This window comes from Carassius gibelio, chromosome B21, assembly GCF_023724105.1.
Source record: "Carassius gibelio isolate Cgi1373 ecotype wild population from Czech Republic chromosome B21, carGib1.2-hapl.c, whole genome shotgun sequence".
Lineage (NCBI taxonomy): Eukaryota > Metazoa > Chordata > Actinopteri > Cypriniformes > Cyprinidae > Carassius > Carassius gibelio.
The window spans coordinates 10,372,221-10,397,207 of record NC_068416.1 but is presented as its reverse complement, the minus strand read 5'-3'; the positions used below and the strand labels follow the sequence as shown (position 1 = coordinate 10,397,207).

At 38.0% G+C, this 24,987-nt stretch overlaps 1 protein-coding gene across 1 annotated transcript in view; it reads right to left on the bottom strand.

The window, feature by feature from the left end:
• Nucleotides 1-1,433: 1,433 nt before the first annotated feature.
• The window catches only part of LOC127985917 (Krueppel-like factor 8), a 53,232-nt gene continuing 29,678 nt past the window's right edge, over nucleotides 1,434-24,987 (bottom strand). The window contains exons 2-6 of the mRNA XM_052588130.1: nucleotides 21,514-21,618; nucleotides 10,591-11,038; nucleotides 6,645-6,756; nucleotides 4,654-4,796; nucleotides 1,434-4,312 (exon numbers count right to left, since the gene is read on the bottom strand). Of these exons, the coding sequence (XP_052444090.1) occupies nucleotides 4,131-4,312; nucleotides 4,654-4,796; nucleotides 6,645-6,756; nucleotides 10,591-11,038; nucleotides 21,514-21,618 (990 nt within the window). The 3' untranslated portion in view covers nucleotides 1,434-4,130. The remainder of the gene's footprint in view (nucleotides 4,313-4,653; nucleotides 4,797-6,644; nucleotides 6,757-10,590; nucleotides 11,039-21,513; nucleotides 21,619-24,987) is intronic.

Genomic DNA, 24,987 nt, shown 5'->3' with positions numbered 1-24,987 from the left:
TTATCTTTAGTTTTCGACTGTTGTAGTTAATTATTGTTTTAACCTTGACATAACTGCTGGGGCCTCGGCTATATTACGAAGTGGTTTTAAATTGTTTATAAATAGCATGTTTTCAGATTTAGCCAATTTTTTTTTATTATTAAACACACGCTTGTTTTGTTAAGTATTAACTTTCAAACTTATATTGTTAAACGTATTGTTAAAACAGTGAGTCAGCTTGTAAAAAAAAAAAAAGTCTTACCAGTTGCAGTTAGCGAAGGACTGAATTGGGTGGGGAGCAACTTTAAGCTGAAATTTATACTAATTATAGTCTGACAAGATAATTTACTTCAGCCTACAATAACAGACGACGACTTGAGGGGAACACCCATTTTACTACAGTACAGCATGTGTTCTGTGGAAATGAAAATATGTAAATCATTTAAAAACAGTGAGCGCTACTGCTCTGAACAAAAGTAAAACTCCGAGATTTTGTCTAAAGCCTCGCTCATTCCTGAGGTGTTAACTGTGCTTAACACAGCAGAGCGAATCCAGTTAAAACTTGCCCTGCTTCTTACACAGCTCGACAGAACTAAACCTGGTCAGATAGTCTTTCAAGTCTTTAAAAATGAATTAAATATATTTCAGATGGGTTAAATATAATTTGTTCGATATTTGTTTGCTGAAATTGCTGTAAAGAACGATCAATAAATTCGCATAGCTTGTATCCGTGTCAGTGTTAATCATTATTGCACCAGTTGAGAAGTGAGTGTCATAAAGATTGTGGTTTGACCATAATTTATCCCCCCAGACACCGGGGTAATATAATTTCAGGAACAAACAAAGGACTAGCACCACTTATGAACTTTACTTTAAAGTCCTGACCGAGTTACAACATTGGACTTTGACTTCAGTGGTTAGACTATGTCGGGCAATTTTACTAACAAAATTATAAAATATTTCACCATAATACATATTTACCTACTTGATATAAGTGGAATGATAAAACACTAAACGAGGACACTGACATTTTGCACTATCACACAGTCCTCTTGTGCTTTGACGTCAACTACAATGTGCACCACTAGATGGCGCCACACGAAAGACCTGAACCTGAAACAACAGCAGGACATCTCACAACCGCCACGTGGTTTGCACAGCAGACAGTGAACAGGGAATCGTTTTATTTGGATCATTTATACATTTGAACAAACAACATGAGTATGGAAGCTCTATAATGAGATTAATACCAGCGTGAGTGACGTGATTTTATCAAGTAGGACACATTCCTGTAGGAATATTCACGTCAACAAAAGTGCCAGAAATAAAGAAAATGATACTAGGATACATCCTACAAGGATAGTGAGCCAGTTTATTTTTATTTATTTTTTTTAATCAGTTACAAATCAATTAGACAGTATAGACTGTACCCGAATAATAATACACAACACATCTTGTTGCACCAAAAAACATTTTATTCTATAAAAGGAGTGGGTAATCACAACTGTACAGGGGAAACTGACTTTTAACACCATTTCTCACAGTATCAAAAAGCTCGCGTTTTCCTTGCTGATCCTTACACACTTGTTCTGTACAAATACAAAAGAAATAACATTAATTACTTGTTTTATTATAATGATAACTGCATTGCACTGAGTAATATAGTACTGGCCCATAAGTTACTGCATTCAATATAAAATACCTATGATTCTGAAAGTTTAAAAGAGAATTTAATGATAATCACACTTGCACACAAACACTCACACAAAACCCAAACTCTTTCATGATTGGAGCACAAGGTCGCACACTATTTTAAACAAATCAAATACAAGTGATGAATGCAAACGTGCTCAGATAGACAAGGATGTCACAAATTTCAGTCGTGGCCACTTAAACATTGATAAGGGGCCGACTCCTAATGTTACGCCAACTTGGAATAGAATAATGTTAATTTAGGATGATATGAAGATATGTTTTTTACCATGTCTTGTACCAATTGTAAATAGACCATGCATGTGCTATGGCAATGGTTTCATGGATTTCATGTGGATTATCAGTGCTTATAGGCCACATTCTGTCAGGGCATCAACGACATGCTCACAGACTTCACCAAAAAAAATGTAAAATAAAGGTGCGGGGAAAAACTACTCTCCATGCAACACTTTTGGGGTGTACAACACATAGGGGAATCAGTTCAAGGGATATATATATATATATATATATATATATATATATATATATATATATAAAAAAAAAAAGAACAATTACTTTTCAAAGAAACAACAAATATGAAACGAAAACGAGTATTTCACATTATCTAGTCAGTGTTAAAAATAGAAATCCACCCGTTACATTTATTCAAGAACTTTGTAGATTATATACAGTATGTACATTAAATCTTTAATTATTCATTGTCTGTATGTCTATGATCAGTAAAAAAAAAAAAAAAAAAGGATCGCAATCAAATGCATATACTCTTCTAGAAAGATGTGCTTAGTAACGTTTTTTGAGTTGAAGCGAGAGAACGATACAAGATCTTACAAAAAATTGCTCTGTGAAAGTCATGCAGCTGCTGCAGACATGCACTTAACTCTCAAAGGCTGGAATTGAACAAGCGTTGCTGCTGAAAAAAGGCTTGACGCGCACTTAATTAGCTGCTAGCGACTGAAATTATGACCATGTCTATGAGTGTTAGCTAGAGGGAAGAAATTTGTCAAAGAAACCATCTCCTCAGACTTATTTTGACTGTGCCCAACATTTTCTTGACACTAATGTCAAATAACATCAACAGAATTTTTTTTTTTGGGGGGGGGGGGGGGGGGGTGTTAAGGGGTAGTTTTGCATATTATGCATATCAGGCCAGGAGCTGTTAAGACATGTTTTGTCACTGTGAACTAGGTGCAAATATGGATTTTCAGAGTGCCTAAAAAAATAGGGGTCCCAGTATCGAACCCTGAGGAACTCCAAAAACCAGTTTACTTCAATTAAGGCTCTGATGGGCTAGAAGAAAGAATGCATCTAGACATCTCTACTATTATATCTCTGATTATGTCTTCTTTATAAATATGCAAACAAGTGTGCTTATACACGGACACACACGCACACAAACACACACACACACACTTACCCCCAATTCAGTAAGCTTCCCCTTTCCCTGCGAGTTATGCTTTTTTATATAACTTTTTCACAGCCTTAATAATATCTGAAGGTTAGATTAAGATAAAGAACACCTTCTGATGGGTGTTAATTCTGTTAGACGCCATTAACGACAATAAAATAAAAAGAAGAAAATACTGTTTTTTGTGCCAAACTATTTTTGGGAAGATGCTTAGACAACGCATACTAATAAAGAAAAAATAAGTACAAAAATTCACAGTCTTGTCAGCCCCCTGCCTCTACTTCTCATTTGGTTTAGGGTAGATATCAGAGAAGGAACCCAACTGATTTGTTTAAAGAAAAAACAAGCAAACACTAAAAGAGGGCATGGTACATCTCCAGCTGTCTTTGCAATGTACTCTACAACAGTTTTCATCCACAAAAGAACTTACAGACTCTAAAATGCATGTAGAGCGTGTGTATACAAATGTAGCACAACAAAAAGTTTGAATAAAATGTAAGAATTTAACAAGGCAGTTGTAGATACATCTCCAACCCACCCATCTCATTAAAATGATCAAATTTATCACATTATTCTACCTTCTCTTCACCATCTTGCATTCATCTTGCATAAAATCCTTTACTTTCTCATATTTTTCTGTACTTGTCTTAAAAGAATCATCACAATAAGGAGTACCTTCCCCAGTCATCATTCACGGTTATAGTTCTAGCAGTGCTGCATGCAGTTTGCCTTTCTTGTAGTCACTTCAAGTAACGGCTAATGATCAGGCATTGAGATGGCGGTGGAGGTCACCAGTGGACGGGTGGTTTGTGGCTTCTGGAAGCATGGCAGAAAACTGCATCCATGTTCTGACCAGGAGGGGTCCCCAATATGGTCGTGCCACCCCTTATATCTCCATATTTAACACATATGTTCACATCTGGAGACTGGGGAGGTGACGTCAACAGCATTTTGGAACCCCCAGATGGGCGTGCATGTCTCCTGGGGAGCAGGCAGGGAGGTGAGGGCTGGGGAGGGATGGGCACAAAGAGTTTCACATCATGACGTGGCGCCTTCGGTGTAGTGCCAGGTGGTCAGAGCGTGAGAAGCTGCGGTCGCAGTCGGTGCAGCGAAAGGGTTTGATGCCGGTGTGCTTGCGAAAGTGCCGCGTCAGCTCGTCCGAGCGGGCAAAGCGCCAGGTACAGCCCTCCCATGTGCATTGGTATGGCTTTTCACCTGTCAATCAACAAATGCATTTTATATTTACACGTTTATTTGAGCTGGATGATGTCATCACTGTTTTCTCCAGTGATGCTTTAAAGATGAATTCAACTCATTCCATTAACAATGGACTTTACACAGTTACCAAAATTAATGGATCAACACCAAACACAAATTATCTCAATAATGACCGTTTACTATTATCTTTTCAGAGCAGAAGTGAATTCTGTTTGAGTCACTAAATCACAATTCTCTTGTTTATCACTGTAATGCTGCCTTGAAACTATCTGTATTGTACAGTATAAAGCTCTATATAAAGCTGACGTGATTTTACTTATACAAGGAAAAAGGTATACCTGTGTGTATTCTGCGATGGGCTTTTAGATGCGAACTCTTGGTGTAGACTTTGTTGCAGCCGTCATAATCGCACATGTGTACGCGCCTTCTCTTCATGTCTGGTGAGTCAGGGTCAACTTGGATGTCCACATCTGTATTCATACTGAGAACAAAACACGTTTTAGTTATTAGGGTGTGGCGACTAGTTCAAGTCATACGTAAACCTATCTCATAATCCAAAGATTAAGGGAGCATTTGTGCATGTGAAGGCAAGTACAAACATCTTCCAGAGTAAAATTGATTAATCTAGCAAACATCCTTGGGATTACAGTGATCAAACTAGACGTTAAAATAAAACCATACAATAAAAACATGTATTGCGAAACTCTTAAATGTGAAGCGTGGCATTTATGCACCTCTAATGGCACCAAACACGAAAACTGTTTGAAGCTGGAGGTTCAGTGTCGCTGCACAGTGATACCAATAAGATTTCAAATAAATCACCCCTTCTTGACTGTTCCATTTAATAGCCTATATGGCCTTACATTTGATTCATTTATGTAACATTTTAAGTTACAGTGTCTTTGACAATAATAATAAAAAAGCACAAATTCCAATAAAAATTGTTTACAAATAAAAAAAGTTTTTTATTTTATTTTTATTTTGATACCTTTAACTACATATGATTTTAAAATGTTGTGTTCGTTTATTAAAATGCAGTAAGTAGTTACCGTCTTAATTTCTTTAATTCTAATGAGTGCTGATTTAGCAGAAAAAAACCTATGTAGTTTCTAATTTGTAACAATTTTATATCGATATCACTTCTACTTGCTGGGATGTAAAAAAAGATAAACTTTTTCCATTTTTTTGAGCGTAAATGCAAAAATACATAAAATATTGTAAATACATAAAATAAATATATGTGTATATTTAAATAAAACTATGAAAATGTTTAGCTATATCGCCAAGCCCTGAGAAACCTGTTTGGAAACGACCGTTATTTTATTAAATTACACATTGCTAAGCTTGAATTTGACTTGTTTGATGTTTATTTTTACTGTTACATAAAAAATAAAAATCTTTTAAAAGCGCAATGGCACTTGTTTATTTTAGTGCGCAGGATGCCAGATAGCAAAACTGACACATGTTTTGATAACCCTAGTGATTTTAAACGATACAACCAATTAAATCAAATATGAGCCTCTTATTACTATACATATAATAATCTGGCATTGTAAACACACTACTTAAAATGATTCTGGGGCAGAAGTATGAGTAATATATAGCACCATGACAGGACCCCTGGTAAAACCATCCTAACTGGCCACCAGGGAGGGCTGAGGAGCAGGCGTGTATGTGTGTGCATCTAAATTCCATACAGCTGGAGAGTTTCCAGTTCAATGCCGATCTCTCTCCCTTTCCCTTCCCGCTCCAATCCCCCCTCCCCTTGCAATGTTTTTTTCAGCCCGTGTCTCTCTCCCCTCCTTTCCTTCCTCTCTTTTTCTGTTTCTCAGCCTCTTCCTTTCCCCTCCCAGGCTGCAACCCAGTTCACTCCCTTTCCCTTCTTTCTCCCAACTCATTTCCATCAAAATGTCTTTCTCCCAGCAATTACTGACTGCATGTCCGAACAATTATACACATGACCTTCAAGACCTTGTTGTTCTCCAACCTACCCCATTAGCCTGCCACTTCAGTCTGTCCTTCTTTGCATTTTACTCCCGCTTTAAAAGGTGTGACGACATTGCAAGTTATGTAACATTGTTTACACCCAGTTTAGAGAGAACCCTGCCCAGCAACACACACTCACACACACCCAACAGAAAAGGATGCATCCAGCTTATAATCAACGCAAAAAGAGCCATGGGCCTCCAGTGTGCTGAAGGTTACATAATCGTCCAGAGGAGTGGTGCAGTGATGCCATCAGACCAGGAGGCCAGACGCTCTACTACATACATATCCCAACAATGCGATATACAGATGTATCTGGATATGCAGACACACTCTCTCTCACCTGGGTTCCATCCCTTGTGTGCTGAAAGAGGCCGATCCAGACTCTGTGCCGCTCTCAGCATCACTTTCAGACTGGTACTCAACTGGAGAGGTTGAGCCTGGCTTTATACGCACTGAAAAAGAAAAAAAGAGAGAGAATTGAGTGAAATTATACATTTTAATATAAACATGAATTTCAGCTTTTTAAGTATGCAATCCTTCATTTCTATTAATATTAATATTAATATGTGTTTTTTTAAAAGTCACGTTTGTCTTTTTTTTTTAACTAACAAGATAATTTCTGTAAAATACATAATATGCTAAATCTAACCATGTTGTCACATCAACATGTTAGTAATACTATTTTAAGTACCGTATTTTCCGGACTATAAGTCGCACTTTTTTTCATAGTTTGGCTGGTCCTGCGACTTATAGTCAGGTGCGACTTATTTATCAAAATTAATTTAACATGAACAGAGAGAAATGAACCAAGAGAAAGCATTAATACATACATACATTAATCAGCATAGAGCGCCCTCTAGTGACTGGAGATGGTAACGTTTTATCTTGGTTCTTGTTTCTAAATAATTGCGACTTATAGTCCAGTGTGACTATAAGTCATGACGTATTTTTGGACCGATGCGACTTATACTCAGGTGTGACTTATAGTCCGAAAAATACGGTATAAGTCCCACCATATAGCACAGTAAGTTATAAGCTGTATGCAAAAGAGTCATTAGTTCAGCAAACGACTGGACTATACTGGTCGAACTGTATTGTTTTGATCCAATAAAAGATTGGATTCAATTGTGTTGTTGTGCCACTAGAGCAATTTTGTATGAATGTAAGAATGCACATCATTAACAGAGCTGACTTATATTTTTGGTTCCAGTACGGTTTTTATTAAATGGTAGTGGTTTTGAATAAAAAATAAGCTCTTACTTTTAAGAGCTGATCTTATTTTTTAAGAGCAGACCCTACCAATGAGCATTTTTTGTTAAATATAATTTAGACAAAGGAGTCCACGTGATCAATGCCACAGATTTGCATGTTGAAATTTATGTTCTCATACTTTAGAACGCCACCTTATATATTGTTCTGTTCATATGTTATGATTGTTTAAAAAACCTCACACTGAAATAAGGTGTAAGTAGAGCACTGGGTCCATTAAACTTTAGGCCTTCCTGCCTAAAGTTTAATTCAAACAACATCACTTCCAGGACCTAACATGATTCAGACCATTATTACACATTTGCGAGAAGTCTTTGTGTTTTTTGGCACCAGAACTTCCAGTTCACAAGTCCACAGGACAAAGAAAAAGAGAGAAAAAAATACCACAAGTTAAATACATGTTCCATATTGACACAGGGTGCGGATAGTTAAGTACTGGCCTGAGATCTCTGGATGTGACCTTTAACCTGCCACAGAGGAGATGATTTGTAGAAGCCCCAGAGTATTCAAAAAAGATTACCTTTTAAATGAAGGGGGAAGGGTCCTGCCCATTCATTAATTGTCTCCTCCCCAAACCCAACTGCCCCACATTACTAAAAAAAAAACGTATATAGAGATCCTTCTTCACAAACAAACTAGAGACAATTTGAGGTGCTAAGGGCCTGTTCAATAAAGCACACTGAATCCTCCACCTTGGTAGTTTTCCCATAAAATGAGTCCAAAAGAAACCGATCTCCTTTACAGTCTGTTTGAAGATGGTCCCCACCCAAATAACAATTCACTGACCTTTAAAATTTGTTCATTACATTCAACTGGGTTTCACAGAGCTACATACAAAGTTAAGAACTGAGAAAGAATTAAATAAAAAATGGCCAAGCACAACTCCTCCCTGAGTTCAGACTTTGGGGTTGTATTAGTGTGTTAAACAAGCTTTAGTGTTTCCTCATACTTTCATTTGGGTGGGGTTTTCCTATTAAAAAAACATTCAGCATTTGTGTGTGTGTGTGTGTGTGTGTGTGTGTGTGTGTGTGTGTGTGTGTTTAAATGTTCTTATTACGGTCCAAGACCTGCATGGTGTCTTTCCAGGGAGGTTGAAAGCAGTGAGATTAAAAAGACTCAAGTGGACCGAACCATTTTCCTCTGAAGCGGGGTGAATCATGGAAAGATCCAAGTTTTCGGGAAGAGAGCTGAAGTCTTAAACCTAAATATTGATGGTACTTCTTTAAAAAAAAAAATTACTACAGAAACCATAGTTTCATCTTGGGACAAATTATGCACCAAAGTTTAATACTTTGGTTTAGAAATTTCAACAAACCCCTAAAACTGAGAAATAATAGGAGTGCCAAGCAAGGCCACTAATAACCACAGTGACTATGGTATTTGTGGAAAACTATGCTACTACGGTTTTATAATTTGTCCTACTTAAAAGTTAAACATCTTGTCAAAAGCTGATGAAATATGTTTGTTTAAAACAAAAAGGCGTCATAAACCTAAGAAAAAAATCTTTTCATGAGTGATACTGTAACATTGTGTACATATCACTAAGCAATTTCGATTTAATAGCTTTTTAATAAAGACCGGTAAGATTTGCTTTATTATCTCCTTTATAAGCTTAAGCTTGCATCTGCCTCACCCTGAAATCATCTTTTGTGTCTTTTATATGCATGTCCACATGTGTGGGATGAAGCAGCGCCTGTATGCTGATAACTCAACGGCAAAGGCACGAAACTTAAAGAGGGCGAAACCAAGGGTGTGACTGCCTAAAGGAAATGGGCAGACAGATGATCAGCAGTGCCAGTTTGAAAAAGAGGAGACAAGATCCATCCCAAGCTCATATTTGCATTCTTGCTTTTGCAATGGCACTTCACGCATGCCCACAAGAACATTTCTACTTGAGTAAGAGCATGTCATTCTATTGAATATTGACGGGGATTGTAAAGAAATTAATGATTCTGCTTCTATTCCATGAAATAATTTGGATTTTGAGGAAGAAAGAATAGACAATATATGCAAAATAAGACTTAGTGTATTTACTGCTTGTATAGTAGCTGTCAACTAATGAGATTAAGCCTTTCAGATTTCAACAAAATGTTTATAATGAGAGCTGTCGAAGTTAATGGTGCAAGTAAATGAAATATAAAATATAAAATCTAGAATACGAGTTAAGAATGCTGTTGCATATATCGGCCTCTGTTCAGTTCAGTTATATAGAAACACGCTTAAACTGTGTATATACATACTGTATACACACACACACACACACATAAATACATTTCTTATCATAATTAATGTTGAAGATGGCTGGGCTGTGGAAACAGTGATAAATGTTTTTCAGGATTCTTTGACAAAGTTCAGAAGAGCACCGATTTAAAACAGATAGACATTTGATAAATTTTAATTCAATTTTCTTGGTGTAAAAGTTTTTATCTTACTGACTCCGAACTTTCAAAAGCATTAAGAAATTAATAAATTGATTTAAACATTTAACTTTAACTTTAATGAAACCGAACTACAAGAAAAACATGTTGTACAAACATTATTAAGACTATTTTTTTTTAAAAATCTTTAACATTATAATTTTTTAAAATATTAAAAAATTAATTTATTTAAATAAATAAATAATAAATATAATAAAAATGATAAAGAGTTTAATATATAATAAATATATATATAAAAAATATTTTATTTAAAGCTTATAGTTATTATTTATATTGTTGTTTGTTTTTTTTCTTTTTTTGTTGTGGTTAAAAAAACATATTTGAAAGAGCTTTTTAAACCATTAATGGGCATGTAAATAAAACAAAATAAACATTTCTTGTTTCAAACTCACAGTCCACTCACACACATGCTATGCTCTAGAAACATTAAAACATATACTGTCAAGATTATAGCGGTTCTGAAGAACAGGTTCATGATTCCCAACCCTACTATTGTAGCTGTTATGTAGATTTATGAGTTTGTGGAAGCTCATTCTAGTGCTAGAGCTGAGCATGTGCAATAGGACACAGCCATATTACCTGACCCCTCCGACCGGCCGTCGCTTCCGATGAGAGGCACCGTGATGGCAGCGGTAGCCACTCCGTCTGTGGGTACGGTTGTGTAGACCACTGGTAAGGACTGCACCACAACAGGGATGGTCTGCAGCTGCCCCATTTTACTGGGCATGCTCACGGAGGGTATGGTGTGGATGAAATGCAGGATCTGCTGACCTCCGACCCCTTGCGTGGACGCCAGGATGGAGCCCGGCGACAGCACCGCCGGGATGGTGGTGCTCGCCGTGATGTTCACAGGGGTGGAGGTGGCCGTGGCTACCGGAAGAGAGGGGCGGGGCTTGTTGAGGGACAGGTCCACAGGTTCCGTCTGGTCGTCATCGTTGTGTTGGGTGCTGATGTCACGGAGCGGAGGGGGCGAGGATTTGATTTTGAGGTCTGTAGGCTCGGGACAATCGTCTAACGGCTCTTGTTTCTGTGGAAGCACAAAAATAGAAGAAACTGTAAGGGAAAACTAGGGTATAAGGGAGATAAGGAACGAATATGGAAGAGCAAACGAGGCGAGGAAGGAGATTACGAAGGACAGAAAGGAAAAGGAGGGTACAGAGCACTCATGCTCAGCTGTGCAGCAGCTCCACAAAACACAGGAACAATGGCTGGCCAGATTGGGCCTCCGCGCTGCAGAGGAGAAGGCCTGAAGCTGGCACGAGTCCAGCTCAACACAGCCAAGCCCATACACACACATTTATAGACACATACACAAAGATCTGTGTGTGTGTGTGTGTGTGTGTGTGTGTGTGCGCGCACAAGCTACACCCACTAAACTCCCTCTGCAGCGAGACTTCTAAGTAGCTTTAAGGCCTGTGTGTTTATGTTTTCGGTGAGGTAATAAAACAAATGAAAAGTTTGAAACTAATTCCTGAATGACACTTCATGCAAACAGAGAGGCTGACGTGTTTTTAGCATCAGCAATGGAACAGTGAACTTAAAATGTTAAACTTGTGCTGCCTTTCTGTTCAAAACTCATTTCCGTGATGATAGGATTGTTGGTGGTTGTCAGGGTGTTGCTATTTGGTCGATAAAGTGTTCCGAGTGGTTCTCAGCACATTGCTTAGCAGTTGTTGGGTCTCTGTGAAATTTCAGTCTCTAGTTTCATTCTTCAATGCAAGTCTATGGAATTCTAATGGTGCGTGCACACCAAACACGAATGAAGCGTTAAGCACTAGTGATTTACATGCTAAGTCAATAGATGCAAATAAGACATCCCGCAAGTTTAAAAAACTAAAGTTTGGTTAAATTTCGCACCGCATTAACCAATCAGGAGCTTGCTCTAGTAGTGATGTGATTACGACGTAGCGAGCGAAGGGGAAATCCAAAACAACAATGGAGGACAAAGTCATCATCGCTGTATGTGGATAGAATTTCACACTCAAATTTAGCGAATTTCACGTGCGAATAAACTCAAAATGTTCAAGTGTCCAACTATTTGCAAATGGTGTGATTTATTCGCGCAAGTGGTGTGAATTCCCCATAAGGATGTCAAAACACTATCCAGACTATTCAAAAATTATTTTTCTTTTACATCCTGCTTGCTGTAGGCACCAATTAAATTATTTCAAATAATAACAAATAAAAAAGATTTTTCACGCCATCTACATTTTAAACTGCCTTTTTAAAGGGTTTTGACACAGTATTCAACAACAAAATTACTTTTGTTATTATTTTATGCTTTTATTATATACTCATCTGCATTTTTCTCTGAATACAATGAAATACAATCATAGGTATTAAGTAATTATTGTGATGACTGCAATAATAATAATAATAATAATTATTATTATTATTATTATTATTAATATTATTAATAATAAGTTTTAAGTCAATTTGTTGTAATGAGATCTTTCATCTTGAAGCTGACCTTTCCAATTCACATGCTTAAATGACATCATCCGAAACATAATATAAAATTTTCAGCATGCCAAATTCTCATGACGTCAATCAATAAAGTAAAAAAACAAAAACAGGTACAGACAGAAGCTGAGTTGAGTATCTGGAGGTGTTGGGAGGAAACGAGTAAGAGAAAACAAGAGCGAGTGGGCCGGGTTGGGAGCGAAACACAGAATAAGGGGAGAGTGGGTGGGAAAGGCCTCTGGTTGTCATGGAAACTGGGAGGTATATCAGCTGACTCATTTTCCACCCACCTCTCTCTCCATCTCTCTATAGTTCTCCACCCTGCCACCTCACTCTCTCTGCATCCCCACCCTTCATCAAATCCACCTTTCTCATTTTCTTGAGTTGTTTTCCATTGCTCAGACTCAAAGACATCATGTAAAGATGTAGCACTGGAGTCGGGAGAACAACATCAATAAATGACCCAATTATCACTAGCGTGCTGTGTGGGATGCTAATTGAGTATGTTCAATATCTATTAGCAGTTGTAGGAAACTGCCTGTGAGTGTTGAGAGAAAGAACGAGCCTTGTTGCTGTCCTTATCAAAACCATTTGTGTTTAATCTGTGAGATCTTTCATATTACAACATTCATATTAGCTATACAATAGGTTGCGTTAATTAGATGCAAACAAAACAAACTAATTGTAAGAGAAAAACCGGTTTCTTCTTGGTATATGGTAACTGTATACATTCCAATAAAGTTATTTTTTGCTATAAATGCAGTTTTTACATGACCACGGCTATTTAAAAAAAATTATCTAGTGACAATAGTTGCACACTCCATTTTACAGGGCCAAGTCACGACAACAGTAACCTACTGGCTACACTATGGCAGTGTTGCATGACATATCAAAACAACACTAAACTAACACTTGCTTTCTGTGCCTGTGTAAGAGGAGTTAACTCTCTATATCAGCCCTATTCAATAGTATATATTCCTCAGTTAAACAAGGATATAAGAGATATACACAGATATACTAAACATAAACAATGCAGCACATGCTTACAATTTTGAATATCAGTTATGTTGATATAAAGAGACTCCGCCTCCCTTTACCTGGGTTACACTCCCTTGACACCATCTGAATTCACGACTTCCCAGTCACAGTGAAGACACCAGCTCCCCTGTTTATTTTGTTTACCTTTATCCCCTTGGACATGCTATTCCCCTTTTTGGTACTTTTTGGAGATTTCATTTATGTTAAATATAACCATCTCTACGGCCTGATGCCACACCCACGGAGTCTGCTGTTGCTCCTCCCACTACACAAAGCTGACTACAATAGAAGATCTAGCTTTGGATGTACTGCATTATAAACAAATCACACAGGTAAAACAGACAAACCAATCAAAACAAAATAACAGCCAGCATATCAAATGCACACAGACCAGTGAGAAATTGGTATAAACAGAAGAGCAAGGACAGAAGAGCAACTACTCAGGGTAAAGGTTGGCCGCACAGAGAGAACTGCTCCCCGTTTCTCACGGTGTAGAAATGCAGAACAAATTGAGAGTGAGGGAAAGAAACTAGAACTATTATTTGAGTTTCCGATGAAAAATCCTTCTGTTTAACATTGTTAGGAATGATGGACTGATGGCAGTATGACTCTCTGCTGACCTTACCGACAACCATTAATGGGGAAATTGGCCATTAATAATATTCCCAAGAGAGTTTACATTCCACCAGAGTACTGAGAGATGAAAAAGCTCTGTTACAAATTAGGTTACTAATCAGTTACAACAGACAAAAAATGACCGACTGCAACGATGTGCATTTTTGTCTTGGATCATGAAGTTCTATGTGTTAATGACAACTGTTTTTACGTCTTACAGGGAGGCGCTGCCTCTAATACTAAAGTTCAAAATTCAAAGATAGGACAATGGGGCTGCACTGTACGAAGATTACTTACAAATTGTAGTCCATTACTAGGGCTGCACGATTCATCGCATGCGGTTGTCATGTGTGCCTCATCAGTAAAGCCAGTTCTGTTAATTTACCTTAACTTGCAGAGGAAGAAGAGAAAGCACCCATTTGATAAATGAGCCAGTAGTGAGAAATAATAACTTTTAAGAATTATATTTTTAATATACGAACCCAACACTGGCTATGTCCTTGATGTTTGATGTGATGCGTGTCGTGCAAGTGTGATGGATTGCGTACAAACCACTAGGGTGTCGGAATGGTATATGTTTATGGGTCAAAGACATTAAGATGTCAGCATCAAAATAAATGTACAAAAGGGATTTTGTGTCCATGGAAAGCACATTAAATGTAAGTAAAGTGTCTACTTTTAAAGGTTTCAAATAAGTTTTTGGAGAATAAAATGTCGAAATGTCGAAATGAAATAGCAGTAACGAACCTATTTTTAAAATGTAAGGAGTAGAAAGTACAAATAATTCCGTGAAAATGTGAGTAGTAGAAGTAAAAAGTCAGCTGAAAAATTATTACTCCAGTAAAGTATAGATACCCAAAATTTCTACTCAAGTAAGGTAACGAAGTATTTGTACTTTGGTACTTGACACTTCTGTTACTAAATCTGTGAGCAGCCTTGCTTGTTCTGAGTATTCGGTGTTTCCCGTAAAGGATGTCACGAACCGAATAACAGACAAACCTCCCTGCCTCTTTAATTACTGAGCACAGTGATTCCAATGACGCACATTCCACAGACTCGTTGCGCTGTCGCGTCTTTAATTGCTGAACACATTGTTCCCCACAACAGTATGTGCACTCGCGCCTTTGATAACTGTGCACATCGTTTTGTCTGACTGTACATCGCGCTGCCGCCTCTAAATTACATTATATTTGTATATTACATTATAAATTTCTAACGATTCCCAACCCTAGTAATGAGTACTTTGAAATGCAATCTTTGAAATCAAATAAAAGTACTCAGTATTTAAAATCTGATCTATGTAATCCAAATTATATTTAATCAGTTACTACTCACTACCCAGCACTGTTGCTGCACTATGTGAACTACTTTATGTTGTAAAAGCATAATGGTGCGCCATCAAATATGGTCACCAATTTCAGGAACCAATACCATCGACATCGACAGCCGATGCTGATACCGATATCTTGGAAAGCAGGTGGCCGATAGCGCATATATATATTTTTTATTTTAATTCGTATTTAAGAAATCTGAAATAATTTGACAATGCATTAAAAAATAAATGTGTAAAATAAATATACAATAGATAAAGTATTTATCACAAATAAAAAAATATTTAATAAAAATATAATTAAAAAGGAAGCAAACACGTAACCAACAGGGCACTCCGTATTCTGGGAAGTTTGTGCATTGGGTAATCATATTTTTCAAATAAAGCGAGGGTTAGGCCTGTTACGATAACAACTTTTTGTTTTGAGATATATTGCCAAAGAAATAATTGCGATAAGCGATAATATTGTCATTTTAAAGACCATTTTATGCCACTAAATATATAATCATAATGTAACCGCATAATAATGCAAGAAGGCCTACACACTTCCAAATAACAACAAACTTTAAATTTTTAAGAATATTTACATCATGGAAATTAAGTATCAAAATACTATACACCTTTAAAAACCTGAATAAATAGTAAATAAACATTTTCTAATAAAAAGTGCAAAGTACAAAGAACTTGAATAGAGATTTTTCCATCTACAGATTTTACCCTGACCTTCTTTCTCTGAAAATTAAGGCCGGGTACACACTATTGCTGAAAAACACAATCACTACTCAGCAGTCAGATGTTCATATCCCTAAACAAGACCATATCAGCAGATTAAACTTCTTTTGTAGAAGCATTTTTTTTTTTTTTGAACTAGCACCTCATGACTATACCATGTTATGTACAAGAAGATGAAAAAGCGCAAGGGGAATTTTTAATTACATTTTTAAGTAAATATAATGGGCGATATATTGCTCCACCAAAAATAATTGATGTCATGTACATGTATTGCACGATAAGTCGATATATTGATTATTGCGACAGGCCTAGCCAGGGTAACACTCATTTTGCATACATTAAACAGAGAAAGTGACATGAATATGACAGTAGGCAAATGCATAAAGCGCAGCATACTGGTATATTCTTGACATCCTTGCAGTCAAAGGTTAGTCCGGTTGTCTCGAGCTCTGCTCATTATGCTGGAAATGAACATTTGGTACATGCTGCTTTAAAGACCCGAAGCGGTAAGACTTCTGTCTGCTTATGTCAGGAACATAAATAAGAGCCCATTTTGTTTTGTCTCTCCAGTCTACAATTAAACTGTCAAAATGATGTTCACTGTCAAAGACCCCAGTGTGTCCAGTACACTGCTCCAGGTTCAAACGCAAACTAGCCCTGTAATAAATCCCAGCTACATCCACTCACAATGTCAGTATACGCAGACTGGATTCATGCTTGACACAAAATCCAGGGTGTACAAAATCTTATCCTAAACTCAAGCTCAAGAGTTTCTGAAACCCCGTTGCAGGTTTAGGATGCATGTTGTTTAGTCAGGCCAGTCATTTAGGATTCAGTAGGGTGTGGTGTACAGATACGGATGATAAAATATAGGAGTGGAAGGAAACGGTAGTAACTGAGGGTGATATTAGCATCTAAGTTTGTGGCCCTCCCTAACATTTGAAAGGGAGTGTCATGTAGCCTCTCCCACAAACAATTCACCAACTACCCACCCTTGGCCTCATTGACCTACCGGGTTACAATGTCATGTTGTTTATGAAGACCTACTCCAACTGTGATATGTTTAAGCACACAATTTTGAAATACCTGGCAACCGATGGAGAGCCCCTAACTTCCTTTTCACAACCGCCTGCCGTATCAGATTGTGCAGGTGAAATCGACAGCAGATCTTAACGGCAACTCCAAGGTACTTTTTCCCAAACTGAAGAACAGCAGCTGCCTTCAACTTTTCCTCTGTGAATCTTTCTACAGATTTCTGACCAGTGGCAAAGCTGTTTTATAATAAACACTGGTTCCGAGTCGAGTCTTTATGAAGCGCCGGCTGGGTAAAAACACATTAGATACAAAAAAAGCTGTATGTGTGTGAAGAGGATGATAATTAACGGGCGTGGAGCACATCTTTGTGCCTAAATGTTACCGTTAGCTCCAGAGTGAGTGCATGGCAGTCATGTATTGTGCATGCGAATGCAAGCATGTGTGTAACCCTGCAGGTATGTGGTGTTCTGCATGTGTCTCGTGGCTTTAGGAGTGTGTGAGGGGGTGGGAGTGTTGTGAGGGGGTAGGGTGGTGTGTCAGTGTGTGTGTGCTCAGGCAGAGGGGTGTGGGGTGGCTACATCACAGTCGTTCCAACTCCCGCCAGAGCCTCGTTGCCATGACTACAGCAGAACGGAAGCCTCCCTCAATATATCCTATTAGGGCATTGGCGAGACTTGGAAGGAAAGATAGAAGGACAGAATAGGAAAGGTACAAAAAGATAACCCAACAACATAAAGAGGAAAGAGCACTGGAGGACTAATGTTAATACATAAAATATTATATTATGACTCCATATGGGGAACTTCAGACTGTAAACAATCGTCCTGCAAAGGGAATTGCCTGTTAATGATCACTCTTCTGTTACTTCATGCTCTCTTGTATATTTAGTAATGGAAAAGATTTCAGTTTAAAGATAAGGAAAGGAATACGGTCTTCAAATAATTTATTTAGCTCTTTCCTGGACTCAGTCGCAAATGGGATGCATATCTGAAGCACACTGAATGCAAAAAAGGAAGTGCTTTTCGAAAACAAACTGATTGGCTGACTTGGCACAATTTGCAGAGGTCAGGGTGCATGGGTTTATATCGGTCTGCTGTGAAAAAGTTTGTAAGTCACAAGGCAACATTTTTTTTTTTGGTAGTCAAGAGTATTTGTTAAAGTTTGCAAAGGTTTCATGGTAGAAAGTAAACGCCACAAATAGCGATATGTCGGTATCAAATTTTCCTGTTGCGATTAATTGCTCATGCTTTTGTCACGGTATACGGTATTATCACAGTATTAAATTTTTTTTTTAAGTGTTCATAATGCAGTATAACAGTTTAAATAACTTTTTTCTTATAACAAAAATAATTTAACTTTTAAATACAATAAAGAAATACAGAAAAATATATAAAGTTAAAAGGTTTTCATTTAAGTTTGTTAGCTCATCAAATAACACAGCTGCAACTAGGGGTGTGCCGGTTTCAGAATTGGTGATGACGGTTATGACGTGAGTCAAAAGTGACGGTTCATAACATAACCGCCGGGGGGGGGGGGGGGTGTAGTGGATCTGCCGTAGAGTCAATTGGTTGTTCTTGGAGATAGCGGGTTAACTCCGTATCAGTGCCACTCTGATCGGTAAAGGGGCAGAGATTTCAGACCTCCGTTTATTAAGGAGATCTGTCACAAAACTCATCATCCGCACCAACGTTTTTTGAGCAAATTTCAAAGCCGCACCCGCCCGCCATCCACTGATTGTTTTGCGATGCAATGCTTTGCTGATGCGAGCCGCAAAAAAAGCCATTGTCTGTTCTAGAAAGGATGCAGCAAAGATATTTAATGCTAATGTATGAGTCATAGGCCTACGCTGAGTTTCATTTACGATGAGATGTGCTCTAGTTCACAGTGCAGTGCAAGTGAACGCGGCGCGCTGGTGCTTCCATGTCACGGTTATCATTGTCTGCTATATTTGCTTTTTATTTATTAAAATACATGCAATTGGTTGATGAAACATTTATTAAAATTAAGATAAAATTTGTACAAAACGAAATTCGTTTTTAAGAAAGGTTTTCTACAAAGCAAAATTTTATGAAGTGGTAAATATCATGTCTGACGATTTACAAAACTTCATTAAGTGGTAAAAACCATGTCTCCCAATATATTGCGCATCTTATGATCCTATCTAAAAAATGAAAATAATTTTTGATAAAAAATGTTTGTAAAAAATATTTTAATGACACGGTTTTGGCGGTTATAGAGTTCTAATGACGGTGTTCAACTATAACCGCCGGTCTCACGGTTATATACTAACCGTCACACCCCTAGCTGCAACTTTATATTTTAACGTGTTATTATATATTGGAATACCTAAGATTAATGAATGTTTAGAATTTTTCATTGGCAGTTTGTGTTAACTAATGATTAACTAATGTTAACTAATGAAGCCCTAATCTAACCTGAAATGTAAATCTAAATGTCACCCCGTCCCGTATACGGGACGCCTACATTGACTATACTATATTACAATCAAATCTAATCTAATCTTGACAAACTATATATCGTTGGAAAGGTCTAAGACTCCCTAATATATATTTTACCAATCTTTTTTGTTAAACATTATGTAGGAAAAGTAATAGATGAATTTATGACTAGAGTGCACCCTCAGAAATCTACATTACAAAAGGAGCTTTGACCTTTGTTTAAAAAAAAGACTTCCTTGTTGCCTTTATCTCTATAACATTTTAGAAATCATCAGAAGTTATATATCACTTGAAAACATAAAATCTCAAAATTCATCCTTCAAAACCCATTTTAAAATCAGACATTGCATTACCATGTAAATGGCACATCAAAATCATGTTACAAAATGTTTTCAGTCATGAATTATAAAAATTTAGGTTTGTATCATGCACATTCATTTCTATCTTCAAAAACGTGAGTGACAGTTAACAGGTTAAAGTGTGAATTAACAATAATCAAAACACTTTCAAACAATATCTAGGGCATGCTGTAGTCCAGATAAATAAAAAAAAGTTGAAAATAAATAGCTATTAAGTCTAAATACTTAAGTATTTGATCTGAATGGCTATTTAAAATTATTTAAATATGTTTCAGAAAGTAGTGCAGCTGCTTTATTTATGGGGTTTCCAGGCAGCATTTTCTGCAGTATAGCACCACCTTCTGTCAGAGAGTGAATGTGCTTTCATTCAGCGTGTCTCTCACATGTTCCTCCATGTGTTTCTCATGCATGCTTGTTTACATCAGAGCGCACATGTCTTTTAAGCAGCATACAGCGGTGTTGTGTATTTTGACCAGTTGATGGGAATAGTATAATTAAATTGCTTACCAAATTCTGAATAATTTGTAATACATAATTATTCACGGTATTTAGAAGTGCCCACGATGACAATATCGTGCATATTCATTACCGTGATAATACTGCATTACCAAACATCGGCACATGTCTAATCACAAAACAATCTTATGCTGGTCACCTTACATCTCATTCAGATAACACCTTCATGTCTAATTGAGTGGTTCTTAACCAGGACAAGCATTGTGCAATTTGTTTTATTTTAGAAAGCATTCAATTGGACAAAAAAAAAAAGTGTAGTCATTAAGATTTTTGGTCTGCTTTCCCAGAAGAAAACTACATTTTCAATGCATGTCTGCAAAGGATGCCTCAAAGCAGATATGGACTAAAAGCCACAAAATTCAACCTATTTTAATTTAATGGGGGACGATGTAACCAATTAACCCAAGCATGTTTGATTAAATAAATGCCCTCACAATTTTTAATTAAAATGTCATAACTATCAGAACTTCATCTTCTGGTGAAACAAATTCCCTCTAGTATGCTGGACTTCTCCAGTCATTTAATCTAAAAATCCCTATCCCGTTCCTTCCCTACAGTCAACTGCAAACTCACATTCACACCTTCCTCCATCCAATCAACAACCAGGGTATAGAACTAAGTCCCCACCCCACTTTTTTTTCTTTTTTGACAATCCATTTCACACAGTTGTTATACTGACAAAAGGATCTGTTGCTACATCTGTTTAATTTTGACAGTCAAATAGTCCAGAGGATTATATTATAAAACTATTATTACATACATTTGCAGAATAACATGTAGATATGCCCTGGCCTTATCTAGAAAGAGGAAATCCAAGTCTAGAGGAACTCTGTGGTCCACTGACTTCATCTTAGTTACACTGCAACCACATCCCTATCCAGTAACTCAAAGCTTCATACTCTCCATCCCACTACGAAGTTCAAACCCCACACACACATAACAAAAGCTCACTCACCACCATACACTCCACCTCCTCTGGCTCCGGCTTGATTTGTATGGATGGCATCTCCTCAACAGGCTCAGAGGTGGCTGCGGTGGATTTCTTCGGACTCGTCTGACACTGCGAAGGAGAAACAGAGAACACTTAAGAACTAATCAGAGCATCAAGTTGTAGTCTTACCAACAGTCTCATGAGTTAGCGGAATGCTAACCTCTGACCAAAATTGACGATATAGACAATCCGCCTGAAGTTCAGAATTAAATTTGAAAGAAAAGTTAGCATGAGACTAGAGAGAGAGAAAGAGAGTTAATGATCCTCGCCAGACTAATGTGAGAAGAGTCAGGGGAAAGTTAGTCTCTTAAGCACAAGTTAGTTGGGGGAGGAGGAAACAAAAGAGATGGTGAGTGAAAATCAAGTACAGGTCAATCAAATGTGGGGGTTGTTTGAAGATGGAGGGAGAATCACAGAAATGGGAAAAAAGAGAAAAGCAAAAAAGACTACATTAAAGATACTTTAGACATTACGTCTATGGTACCTTTAGAAACCTAATGGCAAAGGTGTAGAAAACAGAAGATTAGAGGCAAAAAATATGGTTCTAAAAGACTGACCAGCTGGAGAAAGACAAGAGGAGAGAAAGATTGAACCAGTAGGGAGGAGTAGTCAGCAATCCTGCGTCGCCTCCCTCTTCGAGCTGAGCCGAGTCACACCCAATTCTTTAAGACCGAATAGCAGTAGAGAGGCCAGTCTCATAGAGTAGAACAGCAGTATTAATGGAGAGAGAGAGAGAGAGGGAGAAATGTGATAATGCTTAGGCATGGGGGTGGAAGTGGGGGTCATGTGACCCAGCTGCAGTAGATTCCACAAAGAGGTGTGGCCCCCCATAAGCTGGGGTGTGGCTGCCCTCAATGTGCCCCTCCTCCCAACCTGGCACGGACACATTGTGAACACACATGCACTATGAAACAAACATATATGCATTCCTTTTGATGGTTAATGTTGTCTGAGATGGCTGGTAAACACCAGTGTAACCCAACGTTTCATGCACACTGAATAAGAGCAGAACGTCTGTAAAAAAGCACTCACCAAGTGGCTTTGATGAGTAAATAAAATTGTTACTTGCAAATGTAAAGGAACTGCCACATTTAAGACAATTGTTATGACTGATGGGCTGACACCTTTTGATGCAAATAAACAAGAACCACAAAGAAATGGAAAACAGTCAATTCGACCATTTCTAGTTTTAAACCATTTCTCTTTAAAAGACACTTACAATAATAAAAAAGGAATAATTTTCAACATTAAAACTAATTACACAGTAAATTAGCTTTCTAGCATTTCTAATGAGCTCTGAATAGTGTACCCATAAAAAGTTATCTCAGCCAATGAATATGGGGGATGGGTCTCTACAGAGGGATACGATATTTCCATCCATTAAGGAATCCCAAAAAAGGCTAAAGACCTCTGTCCTGGAAATGTTATCATTAGCTTATCTTTGATGCCTTAAGTTTTTTTTAAACTTTCAAACTCTATTTGGCAACACAAATATCTAATATTCCTTGCATAGAGCCACAAAGATGAAAATATGATGCGCGCTTATGTTTCTGTTTTAGCTGCAGCTAGACTGGGGGAAGGGGACTCACAATGTGAGGCAATGGCTCAAATATGCAACGAATCACTGCTAAATAAAACCAATGTCAACAATCCCAAAGGGTAAACATATATATTTTGTCTTTAATTTATTCTAAAGCATAATGCACAATAAAATTTTCCTGCCAGGTAATTTTTTTTCTTAATTCATCCACAACTGGCAGAAAGTGATTTTTGGACACTGTCCGCAAGTTATACACACAAGACTGGCTCCGGCAATATGGAAGTATGCGAGCACTTCAATGATTGAGAGTAGCATTCGCCCACTGGCAAATCCTTTTGGAGAAATGATGATGATGTATATTGGTGAGGAAGCCTCTACCAGAGTGAGTTAGTGTGTGTGTGTGTGTGTGTGTGTGAAGAGGCTCCCCTGGGAGCTTGTGCTGTGGGTAGTTCCAGGAATAAAAGAGGGTGGGGTGGGTGTGACCCCAGTCCCTCTATGCCCCAGCAGGAAGTTACAGAGGGAAGGGGGGTTCTCATTACTGAGAGAGGGAACATCAATGATTAGAGAGGAAAGAACAAAGTAAAGTGGATAGCAGAGAGTAGAAAACGAAAGAACGGGAAAGAAGAGAGGGAATGATTGGGGGAGGAGGGGGAGAGGAAGAGAGAACCATCACAATGTGGGTCATGGCGATCTCTCTCACTCAGTCGCTTCCAAGCCGCCTTGGCAACCAGTCCCTGCCCCAATGCGGCGTGGGTAGAGTGGCCGTCTGGGACTGCATAGCTCACCACGCACACCCTTCTGTCCATCCCTCCTTCTCCAAGGAGTCATACTTTGGTACTCATATTTAGGTTATTAGTATTGGCTTCCTTGAACAATAGTAGAAATTATATAGGAACCTAACAATCCTCATCGTGAGGGGAGAGCAGGAACCGAAAGAGAAGGTTGGATGGGTTAAGAGGTACCTATAATCCACGTGATATAAACCAAAATGTTGGGGCAATTAGTACAAAAAAACTAGTGCAATGCCAAATTGTTAAAAGTCATCATCTTCTACTTGAGGTGTTTCAAGATGGAAATGCAAGATTTATCAGATATATGGTGTACAATACCTTTGGCAAAAAGTCCTAAAATTTTACCAAAACTGCTTTCAAATGCAGATGGAGTTACATTAGCACAGGACACTTAAGCCCCTTTCACACTGCCATTCCGGCAAATACAGGGGTAAAGTGTTCCGGCAATTGGTCCCGGGTCTCTAGATTTTGCACTTTCACACTGCCAGTGATGACCCGGGATATGTACGTGCTTTCACACACAACCCGGAAAGATGTGTAATGTACGAGTCGAAAACATTAGGCACGTTATACTTTCACTGAAGCAAGCGCACGATCGCGGCGTCAGCGCGGAAAGTGAGGAACTAACTGATCTCTGCTTCACTATAGTTGGCACATATTTTTTCTTTGTGAATGTTGATCTTCCTTCAAAACAGCCGGTAAAAGAGTCGTGCGATAACGCGCATCATCACTTCGACACAGAATTAGATCTGGCTTTTGTTCACACAGCGCTCATCCCGGGTTGAATCTGGCAATGTTACTAGGTCCTCGACCTGGGTTCAATGCGGGAATCAATTCCGGGACGTGGTTGCTTTCACACAGAAGGCGACCCGGCAATGTTCTGGCAATATGACAGGTCCAACGTGCAGTGTGAAAGGGGCTTAAGTTTTCTTAACAATCTTTACAAAAACACCTAGAATAAAGGAAGCCACACCAGATTAATTGACTATTGCATTTGTTGCAAAAACAGTTAGCAGTACAAACCCATCCCTAATGCCATGACACATTATATCCCTTGGGAACTTCCAAAAAATATATATATATCAGGGTCTTCCCAGGCTTGAATAC